Source organism: Mustela nigripes, chromosome 14 (assembly GCF_022355385.1).
Source record: "Mustela nigripes isolate SB6536 chromosome 14, MUSNIG.SB6536, whole genome shotgun sequence".
Taxonomy (NCBI): domain Eukaryota; kingdom Metazoa; phylum Chordata; class Mammalia; order Carnivora; family Mustelidae; genus Mustela; species Mustela nigripes.
The window spans coordinates 85,399,163-85,412,617 of record NC_081570.1 but is presented as its reverse complement, the minus strand read 5'-3'; the positions used below and the strand labels follow the sequence as shown (position 1 = coordinate 85,412,617).

The 13,455-nt window shown below is 39.6% G+C and overlaps 1 protein-coding gene across 2 annotated transcripts in view; it reads right to left on the bottom strand.

The window, feature by feature from the left end:
- The window catches only part of MFSD14A (major facilitator superfamily domain containing 14A), a 42,140-nt gene extending 31,730 nt beyond the window's left edge, over nt 1-10,410 (bottom strand). Inside the window, exons 1-2 of one of the 2 annotated variants that reach the window (XM_059375500.1) lie at nt 10,173-10,261; nt 8,538-8,690 (exon numbers count right to left, since the gene is read on the bottom strand). Coding sequence is in view for 1 of the 2 variants with exons in the window: in XM_059375499.1 (XP_059231482.1) it covers nt 10,173-10,256 (84 nt within the window). In the remaining variant the exon portion in view is untranslated. Of the gene's footprint in view, nt 1-8,537; nt 8,691-10,172 lie in introns of both variants that reach the window. The other variant, XM_059375499.1, reaches the window with a different exon arrangement.
- Nucleotides 10,411-13,455: the final 3,045 nt, after the last annotated feature.

Below are 13,455 nucleotides of genomic sequence, written 5' to 3'. Positions count from 1 at the left end.
TGAACCACCCAGGTGCCCCTGTTTATGGATCATCTTTAATGATATGTGAAAATCCTTATGGAAATGTTAAGTTTAAAAAAAATAAAAGCAGGAAGATATAAAATTGTAAGTGTCAAATAATTTCAACTCTGAAAAACAAAACAAAAACTCACCTCAGTGTTAATTAGGTAGCAATTTTAAGGGATGTAAAGTGATGATGTTGTTCTGAATTTTCTAAATCTTTTCTAATAAGCATACTCTTACTTGACATACAAGGAATGTTTTGCTTATTTAAGAGAAAAACTAGAAACTAGAATGGAAAAAGATAGTTAGATATACTGCCCCTTCTGAGCTATTCTCTCTCATTTCCCAGAACTAGGAAGAAAATGTGTGTGTGTGTGTATTTTAAGATTTATGAGCGAGAGAGCACACACACACACACACACACACACACACATATGCAAGTGTGTGAGCAGAGCACCCCAAGGGAAGCCCAACTTGGGGCTTCATCCCACAACCCATGAGATCATGACCAGAGCCTGAAACCAAGAGTTGGATGCTCAACTGACTGAGCCATCTAGGCACCCTTAGGTTCATATTTTTAAAGCAAGGGATGGGGTGGTGGGGGAGAGATAGGCATATTTGCTTATCCTAAAGTATTGGTAATTTTGAGAGCTGTATTATGTCTATATACATCTATACATCTCTTTTGTTTTCAATAAATTTAAAAGTAATACAAGATCTTGGGAGGTGTCTGAGTGGCTCAGTCTGTTTAGTGACCGACTCTTTTTGTTTTTTTAAAGATTTTATTTATTTGAGAGAGAGAGAGAGAGAGATCACAAGTAGGCAGAAAGACAGGCAGAGGTGGAGGGGGAAGCAGTCTCCCTGCTGAGCAGAGAGCCTGATGTGGGGGTCAATCCCAGGACCCTGAGATCATGACCTGAGCTGATGGCAGAGGCTTAACCCACTGAGCCACTCAGGCGCCCCTCAGCTCAATTCTGAGTTCAAGTCTGCTTTGGGCTCCATGCTGGGAGTGGAGCCTCCTAAATAAATATAATAATAATAATAATAATAATAATAAATACAAGATCTTAATAAAATTGACAAATCTTAAAAATATTTTACTGATTTAAAATAACAAATACCTCTAGGTAGGACTTTTGACTCAAGGTCTAGTGGTTTTAAAGGAATACCTATCCACTAGCAAAATCCTAGGACAATTAGGGAATGAATACCAGGATCATGGCCTGGGCAGAAAGACCAGGGGAAGGTTCATAGACAAGTAGGTACAGATTTTTGACACTGTGAGTAGTTTACAGCATTAAGAGTAGAGAATTCGGATAATGAGATTATATCAACAGATGGCATCTGAGGGGGTTCAAGAGAATTCAAAGAGGTACAATGTGGAAAATTTAAAAAAAAAAAAATCTGAACATGAACTACCCCAACTCAACCCCAAATGCCATACCTATAACCATAATAATTACTATATCAAAAGTCTTCGATTCAGCTGAGTAATTTCTCTCTTTTTTAAAGATTTTATTTATTTATTTGACACAGAAAAAGAGATCACAAGTAGGCAGAAAGAGAGGGGGAAGCAGGCTCCCCACTGAGTAGAGAGCCTGATGTGGGGTTCGATCCCAGGACCCCAGTATCATGACCTGAGCCAGAGGCAGAGGCTTAACCCACTGAGCCACCCAGGCTCCCCTGAGTAATTTCTCTCTTAAAGAGATATGGTTTCATGACAGTCACCTCTAACTTCAACTTCCAAAGTCAGGTACAATATCCTTTAACCTCACCTCCACCCTCCCATCTAATTTCTCATTTTCCAAATCTGTTTCCACTGGAAACAGAATATGGTTTCATCATCTAGGTTTTTGTACTTACTTACTCTTCTAGGCTATAAAACAAGATATCTTCCACAAATTTATATTTCGCTATGTAAAGTACTTCTTTCATTTTATCCTAAATTTCCCTTTTTTAAGCTCATGCTCTCTCAGACAGGCCCAATGCTTTATTATTCTTTGATCTGGAGCATCTGGTACATGCATAGCACAAAGGTGTTTAATGAATGTTTGTAGAAAGTAAATGAATTACTCTTTAAGTCCCTTCTATCACTTTAGATATTCAGTATAATTACTGTATTTAAATATTATTAAAAGGGCAGTATCTTTATTTGTTAATTAAGCTAGCAACGTCTCCTATTAAGATCCTCCTCTATGATTTAATATCCCACTATTGGCTACTGTGTAGCTATCACATGGATTTAACATGGATTTAACATTTACACATACACTAGATTAAAATAATAATGAAATGAATATTGAAAACATAATCGCTTACATTCAAAATCTTATTTCTCTTCCTAACAACCTTTTCAACTGGACATTATTATCTCCATTTTATAGTCTAATGCAGCAAATAAGAGATGGAATGGAATCTATCCAGGAAACTCCAGAGCCCAAGTCTGGAGTTATGCTAGTTGCAGTGGTTAAGTTACACTGATATGTTGCTATAGACTGTTAACTCTTAAATGTAGGGATCTACATTTTTTCCATTTTAGTATTCAGCGTGTAGCACAATGCCTAGTATAGAACCATGGTATAGAACCTAGTATAGTGACCATGGATTGATTGATACTCCTAATCATGCGATTACTAAGCTGCCAGGGAAATTAAGTTAGTCTACCTCTCTCAGCAATAAGAGGTAATTAATCTCTTAGCTAAATCCTTGTCTAGCTCCCAAATTGTAAGTCTATGATTGCCTAATCAATATGGGTTTATGAATCCAGCAGTTATTATGCAGAATGTTGGCTTTAATAACTTATGTTGTATACTTATCAGTGAACCAGGGTCTTATATAGACTGTTGGCCAGGAGACAAAAAGTAATTCTACCTATAACTGGGCATTATAATCCCATTTATTAAACAGAATTTATCATGTGAGTAAACAATGAGAATGAGCTAAACTGAGACTCATTCTTCAAAACAACTGGCCTAGACTATTAAAAATTATTGATATAATAAAAAACAAAAAAATTATTCTAGACTGAAGAGTCATGGCAACTAAATGAATGGTAAATTCTGTATCCAAAAACAAAGACAATTATAAGAGAGATTATTGGGACAATTAGAGAAATGTGACTATTGCCAATATATTATCTAATAGTATTATATAAATGTTAAATTTTCTGAATGTGGTGATAATATTGTAGTTATGTGGGAGAATATCCTTTATCTTAGGTGATACAATCTTATTGTTTTAGGGGTAAAGTGTCTTGATGTCTACAACTAATTCTCTAATGGTTCAGAAAAAATAGGAGGATGTATAGAGAAAAAAATGTGACAAAATGTTCATTTGTGATTGTGAATCTACGGGATGAGCAAATGAATACTCATTATGCTATTTTTGCAACTTTTCTGTAGTTTTGAAGATTTTCAAAATAAAGGGAAAAATAAAAAACATGGTAAGAACTAAAATACAGTATAAGGGAGAATTTAATTTTGACAAGTTATCAATAAAAAATGAGAGTAAAATATAGATTCAGAAAGAAACACTGAATTTTTCTTGGAACAATACACAACTAAGCTAAAATAAGATAATGTAAAAGTCTTACACACCTAAAAAGAAAAAAGATGCTTAGTTACAGGCATCTAAGAATTGTAGTTTTTCATAGAAGAACATTAAAAAAAAAAAGTACTGTTAACTACAAAGCTGCTTTCATGGGATTCTGACACATTATGGCATAACTAGAGGGAATATAAAACTTTATTGCTGGTATCTGGTATCATGTTTCTTTTCTCACAAAGTCAAGTGGTGCTTTCCTTAATTACTCCGATTTTAATCAAGCAAAGCAAGAAATATTACCTCCATGGAACAAAAAGAAAACAAAACCAATCCTCAGTTTCCTGGAAGTATGAATCACCATAAACATTTTTTAACACTATTATATTAATTAAGCCATTTTGGTTTAATTTGCAGTGAGGCTTTAGATTCTATTTATATGCTATGGATCAATTTTAAAGACAGATATTTAATATCTGTTTTATCACAGAAGTGAGATATTAGTTAGATTGGTCCTAAATAGAAATTAGAACTACTTCGTAAACATATTTAACAAAAATATGAAGAGATCAAGTTTTACTCTTAAATAACAAAACAAACAAAAAAAATAGAACTTAAGATTGTATTACCTTGTGGTAAATTTTTTTTTTAAGATTTATTTTTAAATAATCTCTACACCCAAGATGAGGTTCAAACTTACAATCCTAAAATCAAGAACTGCACACTCCACCAAATGAGCCAGCCAGGATCCCCATTTTGTGGTATTTTCAAAAGATTAAGCAACATTACTGCCCATCACATCCCCTCCATTCTTAGGAGGAAAAGATGTAACCACTAAATCAAGTTAAGCCATCATTCAATTAAATGCTTATCCCCATGAACATCTTTAATGGGTTACATGGTTCAAATGACTACAAACTGAACTAACAATGAAAAATAAAATCAAAAATAAAAAACCACCAACAACACAAACATCAAACTATCATCGACACCTAGGACGGAGCCTAAACTTGGTATGATCTCTAATTAGTCAATTTATACAGCTAAATGAATTATTACGTACCACCCCTTATTTTATAAAAAGACTCCCTAAGAAGAGAAAGTATCTTATGTGGTAGAATTCATAATATTTTATATATTATTGATAAAGTAGACCCATTATTTATTTACCTTTTAAAGATTTTTATTTATTTGTCAGAGAGAGCGAGCGCACAAGCAGAGGGAGCTGCAAGCAGAGGGAGAGGGAGAAGCACATTACCCACTAAGCAAGGAACTCGATGCGGAACTCAGTCCCAGAACCCTGGGATCATGTCCTGAAACAAAAGCAGGTGCTTAACTGACTGAGCCACCCAGATGTCCCAAGACCTATTATTTAGAATAAGCTATTATATCTGGCCCTCAGAGAGATAAAACTGTTTCAGGGATCTTAATATACTCTGGCTGCAACTGTGGAATGTTACTTTGACACTTCTAAGTCAAAATAATGCTAAAAGACAACTTGAGCTTTTAAATAATAGAAAAACTGACATCATAAATACCTGTCAGAATACTACCTGGAACAAGCTATTCTTTTTCTTTCTTTTTTTTTTTTTTTTTTAAAGATTCTATTTATTTATTTGACAGAGAGAAATCACAAGTAGTCGGAGAGGCAGGCAGAGAGAGAGAGAGAGGGAAGCAGGCTCCCTGCTGAGCAGAGAGCCCGATGTGGGACTCGATCCCAGGACCCTGAGATCATGACCTGAGCCGAAGGCAGCGGCTTAACCCACTGAGCCACCCAGGCATCCCCAAGCTATTCTTTTTCAACTTCAAACTTTGGTAGCTGTAAATGAGCTACAGTTCAACTAATAGTGAATTTCTGCAGGTGCTATGATTATTGGGAAGCAGGACTTTATACTTAGGACGAACAGGATATATAATCTAAAAAATCTGCTTACTAATTTATCCCCAAACATACTAACCAAAGTAAATGTTGAACCATACCATGGAGGGAAGGAGATAAGTCATTCATGGTACTGTCTGACACAAGTTTACCAAAGATAGTATATTTATCCTGATGTTTCTGGGCATGGGCTACTGACTTCAGAAAACACTTGTGCTTTGAAGGCACTGTCGCCCCCCTCACAGTTAGACAGTTAGCAGCTCTCAGGGGACTAAGGGCTATCCTGCAACTGCCTCAGCCATCTTTGTAGGTGAAGGAAGCAAAGGATCAGAGCTTGGGTCCAGACTTTTGAAATGGTTGCAGACTCCTATTTACATACTTAAACTCAAAGATACAAGGAATAAAAATCTGGTGCTTTGCTTCTCTGGGTATATTTCATTTTGCAAATACCAATTTTATGTTTTATGTTTTCAACAACGCAATTCACACACGCTGGACTTTCTATCAAATCTTTAGTCATTTTACCAATTTATTTGTGAAAAAATTGGACATTTTTCCCTTTGTCAGAGATGCAGTCCCACAACTGTATTAACAAAACAGGGCACCTGGGTGGCTTAGTGGGTTAAAGCCTCTGCCTTCAGCTCAGGTCATGGTCCCAGGGTCCTGGGATGGAGACCCACATTGGGCTCTCTGCTCAGCAGGGAGCCCGCTTCCTCCTCTCTCTCTGCCTGACTTTCTGCCTACTTGTTATCTCTCTCTCTGTCAAATAAATAAATAAAATCTTAAAAAAAAATAAAGATCATGTTAAAAAAATAAGCAAACTTCAAAAAACCATTTAAAAGTTCTATTTTTGACAATACAAATACTTCATCTATGTAACTCTTTAGCTCTTAGCCTCTAATAGAAGTGTTTATAAACAATCTGTTAATAAATACATGGTAAGAATTTAACAACAAAACTGAAGTATTCTAAAATGTTAGAATGCACTTTTTTTTTTTAATTTATTTATTTGACAGAGATCACAAGTAGGCAGAGAGGCAGGCAGAGAGAGAGGAGGAAGCAGGCTCTCCGCTGAGCAGAGAACCCGATGTGGGGCTCGATCCCAGGACCCTGGGATCATGACCTGAGCCGAAGGCAGAGGCTTTAACCCACTGAGCCACCCAGGCGCCCCTAGAATGCACTTTTAATTCAACCAACTTAAATGGTCTGCACTGAATAATACATAAATATGTCACACTCATTAAAATTTGTAACAAAAGGGACACCTGGGTGGCTCAGTGGGTTAAGGCCTCTGCCTTCCACTCGGGTCGTGGTCCCAGGGTCCTGGGATCCAGCCCGCATCTGGCTCTCTGCTCAGCAGAGAGCCTGCTTCCCCCCCACCCACCCCACCCCCCGCCTCTCTGCCTACTTGTGGTCTCTGACTGTCAAATAAATAAATAAATAAAATCTAAAAAAAAAAAATTTTTTTTTGTAACAAAAACTGTATTTCCATATAAGGATGCTTCAGAAAGTAAATCCACCAATAATATTACAATTACTTTCATCGGTAAAATGGTATACAGTAAAATGGTATACAAAAACGGTATATAGGTATAAATATATACCTACTGAATTTAATCTGTAAAACTCTTCTATAGTTATGAGAAGGTATGGACTCTTTTGGGAATCTCTCTTGAAAAATGGAGAGTCAAAGAAAATTCTGCAAACAACTTCAGGGGGTACACACCCAAGTTAAAAACTCCTGATATATGGGGCATCTAGGTGGCTCAGTTGTTGGGTGTCTACCTTCGGCTCAGGTCCTGGGATCGAACAGGTCATGATCCCAGGGTCCTGGGATCCAGTCCTGCTCAGCGGGAAGCCTGCTTCTCCCTCTCCCATTCCCCCTGCTTGCAATTCATCTCTTGCTGTGTCTCTCTCCGTCAAATCAATAAAATCTTAAAAACAAAAACAAAAAACTCCTGATACAGAATCACACACCTTAATGTAATTTCCCTTAACTGTGTATGAATCAAATTGGCAATTTACTAGGCTCACCCTGGTTTCAGAGCATATTCAAATACAATTTCAAGAAAAGCGTTTAGTAAATTATGATTAACCTGGTTCATTTAGAAGGGTTCACTTCTTCAACTGTCAAAAATGGCAACAAATCTGTTGAAAAGTCATTAACTCATTATTAGTTTTGGTTATAAATATGAAAATTGGCTAATAAGGCTTACAAAGACATCATTAGCAGAAAGACGAAGCAAATAATTTAGCAGAAAGATGAGGCAAAATGATTTTACTAACTGTTGAACACTAGGAAGAAAACAAGAGAGGACAGGTCAGTATCATTGGCCAAGGATCCAAAATACTGTTCAGAGACTGTGAAGTATGATGATACAGCCTCAGACACCTGACAGAATGAATCCACCTACCAGTGGCACACACACACACACACGCACGCAAAATACCAATCAGCAATTTTATTCCCTTTCTTAAAAAATGTTTATAAGGGCAGTCTGACCAATTACAAGTAGAGAAGCAGAAAAGGGAGTGCCATTTTAAAATTTCTACAACTATAATATACTTTCTTCATTTACAGCTAGAGTAGCTTAAAATACAAACACTGTAAAAAATTACCCTGACTATTCTGAAAATATAAATATCCCATGTGTATGTGTGCGTATAAAATCAATATAGGAATACATGCAATGACCACAAAAAATTCTAGCACATACTTTTTTCTTTAAGAACTTAAAGTGTGTTTTTATCACTCTGAATCCATATTAGGCCCTATAAAATTCAAAGATACATAAACAAATATTGTATTCTAAGGAGGTGTCCAATGCTTTTAGAATGGAAAGTTCAACATAAGTGTATAAAGATGATAAGTAATTATACCCACATGTCCATAGTTCTCAAGAAAACCTTCCATTTATTCAATGTGCCCTCTTAAAAACTTACTGACGTTTGTGTAAAATTGTATTTTGCTTCCAAAAACAAGCCACGAATTCACAACTTTAACAAATAAGATAAAACAAAAATCTCTTCCAAATCTCACAGGATTTGGAATGAAAGCATCTGCTGTAAAGTGAATCAAACGAAACTCCAAAGAGGTAACAAAACTGAACTTTACCTTAAGAAAAAGGAAGGTGTGTTTCCTGATCAGAACTCCACTCTTAATCTTTTGCAGAGAATATGGATCTTAAAAATCACTTGCTTTTATATAATACAATCCTTTGTTGCTTCTATTTTGTAGATTTTATATAGAAGTTAAAATATCAAGTCCCTATGGTTAACAAAAACAACCAGTATTCGTTCATGCTATTTCTCTCCCCACATAGTTCTAACCAACTTCATCAATAGGGCCTGACTATTCACAAATGATTTAATCAAAATAATGTTCTAATTATTCAAGTACAACAAAAAGATCTAAGGACCTGAAGTTTCTTTTTTCACTACATGTCAAAGCTAAAACATCTAATTAATTTTACACTTAGCTAAAAGTATATTCTGAAATTGCTGCACATGTCCCAAGCTTTCTAAATTTTAGCATATGGATTGGACCCCTATTCTGAAATGTCCAAAAAAAAAAAAAAGTCATTTATTTCAAATGGATTCTGCAAATCCTCGGTGGTGGCCTAATTATTGTACATATTTAGCAGTATGCAAGCTGCTGAACCGGGCTCCAAATATCCAAATATATATATACATATGAATAAATATAAGGATGAAATAAGAGGAATCGTTTCTGCACACTTCTCAAGAAAGTGTAACACGTATTTTACCTCTGCATTCTATTTCAGAACATAATGTCAAAGAATGCAACAAAGACTGGAGAGTAGCAACGGAGAAATTTCAGCATAAAAAAGTACAGGCGAGTTAAATTTTCAATTAAAAATCCTACGTCCCCTGCTGGTTAACTACAGCACACTGCATAAAGTTTATTGTGATGACAACTGTTTCTAAAAAGCACAATTTTTTCTTGCCCTCTGTCTTCCTTTCAAAGTGTCTTCTAATCCTCAGGCCATGATAACTCTATTTGGTCTTTTATTTTATAAATAAACAAAGTGAGTTTAAAACAAGAGGGGGGTTACTTGGTTACAGTTCTTTGGAAACCAGCGGATTTAAGTCTAGGCCCCTGGTGTCCTCCGTCACGCTTCTGACTCCGCGAAGTCAAGAGGAAAGCCCACCTTCTGACAGTGTTTACCCCACGGGAAGGAGCTACGAGCACTGACCCAGAAGGAGGTGGAAGAAGTAAGTGAAGGCACTGAGGGGCCCCAGCGGGGTCGCCACGCCAGATGCCACCGGGTTAGCAGCATATGGGAGGCCAGGGACTGCTCCCAGCATCTTCGAAAGGGCCGCGGCGGAGGCGGCGCAGGGCCGAAGGCGAAGCGGCGGGGCCGAGGGGCGCGGCGGGACCAGCACCACCCGGGCGACGCGAGGGGCCGGCCGGCGGAGAGCCGGGCGTCATTTCCAGCCCGCGGCGGAGGCGCACGTGGGGATCGAGGCCGCAGGGCCTCCAGGGGCCGCCGATAGAGAGGGCGGCAGGTGCGGGAGAGGCGAGCGGCTTCCCCAGGAGGACGGGCCCCGGAGGCCGCAGTCCGGGACGAGGGAGCAGAAACAAGAAGGCCCAGGAGGCTCAGACACTAGCACCACCGACGGGGTGGGGGAGGGCGGGGACGCTCGGGCGGCTGGTGGCGGCGGCGCTGGGGGCAGAGCTCGGATGGGGGCCCCGAGGGACGCTCCCCGGCGCGGTACCCCAGCTCACCGTGCCTCCGTCCTTAATGATGATCTTCTTAGCCAACATGATACTGCGGTTCGCGGCCCGTTTCTTCTTCTTCCCCTGGGTCATTTTACCATCCTCGATTCCTGGCGCTGCTGCAGCCACTCCCGGGGCGGCCGGCCCCAGCGGCGAGTGCCGTCCCGCCACTACTGCCGGGCCGAGCCGCTCGGGGCGCCCGCCGCCATCTTGAGGGCCCGGCCTGCCTCCGGCGGCGCGTCACATCGTGCGATCCGCGGAGGAGCCCGCCCCGCCCCGCCCCGCCCCGCCCACGTGACACCGCCCCGCCCCCTCGGTTCCTCGGCCTTCTCCGGGCGGGGAGGGAAACCCAGGGGGAAACCACTAGGCTCGCGGCTGGTGCACCGTTGTGCTTTTCCTGTTCCTCGGCTCGCTTAGTCCTCACAACAGCCCTGGGCGGTAGGGACCCTTCATTCCTTCATTGATAAAGAAATATGTTTCCAAAAGTTACCTGCTCGTAGAAATACGGCGGATAAATGGTTGCCCTGGCAATCTGACCAGCCCCCCTCAACTATTACCGCTATCTCTGCGTTCTAATCAAGACGGGAACCGAAGGGATCAGATGAAATCGTTTTCCAGAAATAGAGGGTAAGGATAAACTGATTTTTCAGAAACAGTATTTTGTCTTCGCGCTCAGCCCTTCCTACCCCCACCCCCGCTCACACCCTCACCCCCGGCTCCGGGCTCAACTAGAGTGTGCGTTTCCAGCAGCCTCCAGTCCCAGGACCTTTTATTTCCTGCCAATAAAAACGTACGTAACCTATGTTACGCTCTGTAACCCACTACTTGTTTTACTGTATTGCTTAAAAACCAACTTAATGGGGGTAAAATTCTAGAAATGACAGTTCACACAGGTGAAATACGGACTACAGATGAACACCATGTTAAGTCTGATTTTGATAACTGTACTAAGAGAATATCCCTTTTCTTAATACACTGAAATCTCAAGGAGTGAAGGTATGTGATGTATGCTACCTGCTCTCAAATAGGAGAGAACATGTTTGTATATGTGGGGGGCGGGGAGTAAGAGTGACAAGTTGTTAAAAATAGTGGGTTTTTTTTGAATATGGTGATTTTAAGATATTTTCACAAATTCAGTGATATACTTTGGAAGAGATGGGGTCTCATTCTCCCCTTCGGTGTGGGACTGGCCTGAGTGACTCTTTTCTAAGAGATACAGCAGAACTGACCGCAGTGACTTAAGCAGGTAAGTCATAAAAGGCATGCATCTCCCTGCGAGGTCCTTTCTATTCATTCTGGGCTCAAGTCTGGGGAAGCCAGCTGCCATGTTATGACACTCAAGCAGCCTACAGCCAGGTCTCTGTGTGTCCAGGAACTGAGGCCTCCTACCAACAGGTAAGTGAGTAACCTTGGAAGCAGATCGTCCAGTGCTGGTTAAACCTTTAGCTGACTGCAACGCCTGCTAACCTCCTGACTCCAATATGAGGAAATCGTGAGCTAGGACCACCTTGATTAGCCACTCTGGGTTCTCTCTCAGAAACTGTAAGGTAAAAAGTACTTATTTTAAGGCACTGTTTTGGGGTAATGTATAATATAACTGTAGATAGTTAACACACAGGGTAAAGGGGATGTGTTGTTTGTACTATTGTTGCAACTTTTTTTAAAAAAAAGTAGGCTCCCTGTGGGGCACAAACTCAGGACCCTAAGATCAAGACCTGAACTGAGATCAAGAGTTGAGGCACATAACCAGCTGAGCCACCCAGGTGCTCCTATTGTTGCAACTCTTATGTAAGTTTGAGATTATTTAAAAATAAAATGTTAAAAGATAAATTTGAATTTTCTGTTCCTTCTATTTCTATATAGAAGAACATTTGACTAGAAATGGAAAACAGGGGCACCTGGGTGGCTCAGTGGGTTAAGCCTCTGCCTTCTGCTCAGGTCATGATCTCAGGGTCCTGGGACCATGAGTCCCTCATCAGGCTCTCTGCTCAGCGGGGAGCCTGCTTCCCCCACCCCATCTGCCTGCCTCTCTGCCTACTTGTGATCTGTTAAATATTAATAAATAAAATCTTAAAAAAAAAAAGGAAAACAAAGGTGTTTTAGCTTGATGGATAGTTCAAGTTACATTTTCCCATCAACAAGTAAACTCATCATTTGTTTATTATAATAATAATAATAATAATAATAATAATAATAAACGTGGGGCTTGAACTGAAGATCAAGCATAGCATACCCTACCATCTGAGCCAGCCAGGCTCCCCTCATCATCTGTTAAAAAATATTCTCTTGCTGAAACATTTAATTGAGCCCCAACCTGAAGGTCCTTAGAGAAGGTCATGACAAGATTTCATAACTAAATTCTTAGGAGCTTGTTTTGGATGAATGTAGAGGGCTGGTTAAGATAATTTATTATGTGGTTACTCTAACTTTTCATAGCCCCTCAGGAGGATACTTCATTGAGCTATACCAATTTTACCATCCCAAAGAACTGATTATTAGTCAAAAAATATTTTTGAGTACCTGTGTTTGTCAATGGTTTACTAGACACTCAGGATACATTCATACATGAAATCATATTTATCTTCATGAAGCTTAATTATACTGGGGGACAAACTTATGAAACAAACATAAAGGGAAGATAATTTCAGATTGTGGCAAGTGCTATTGGAAATAATGTAATAAAGAGAAATTTAACACACTGAATGTCCAGAATGTCCCAGGCTTTGAGCTATAAGAGTGCAATAGTAAACAAGAGAGAGAAGTCCTGTTCTAACAGACCTGCTGTGTATGTATTTGTGGCTTTGTATATGATTTAGGGTTGTGAATATTCACAAACTTTACATTGAGTGGTTAGTATGTCAATTAGGATTCTTTGGTTACAGTCAACAGAAACTAGCACTGGCCGGCATAAGCAAAAGGCAGTGATTCTGAAGGATACTGAGAGTCCCCCCAAATAATGAGAAGGCCAAAACTCAGTCTTGAAAACAGGTAAGAACCAAGGTGGAAAGTTCATAAGAACACTTAATGAGGCACCCGGAAAATACAGGGATCCCTTAGAGAGAAGAGCAAGTGGCTGAAGCTAAATATTACTAAAGAAACTAAGATTGTATCACAGAACCCAAACCTCAAAATGCACCATTTAGCAGAGAAAGACAACTATCATATGATCTCCCTGATATGAGGAAGTGGTGATGCAACATGGGGGCTTAAGTGGGTAGGAGAATAAATGAAACAAGATGGGATTGGGAGGGAGACAAACCATAAGTGACTCTTAACCTCACAAAACAAACTG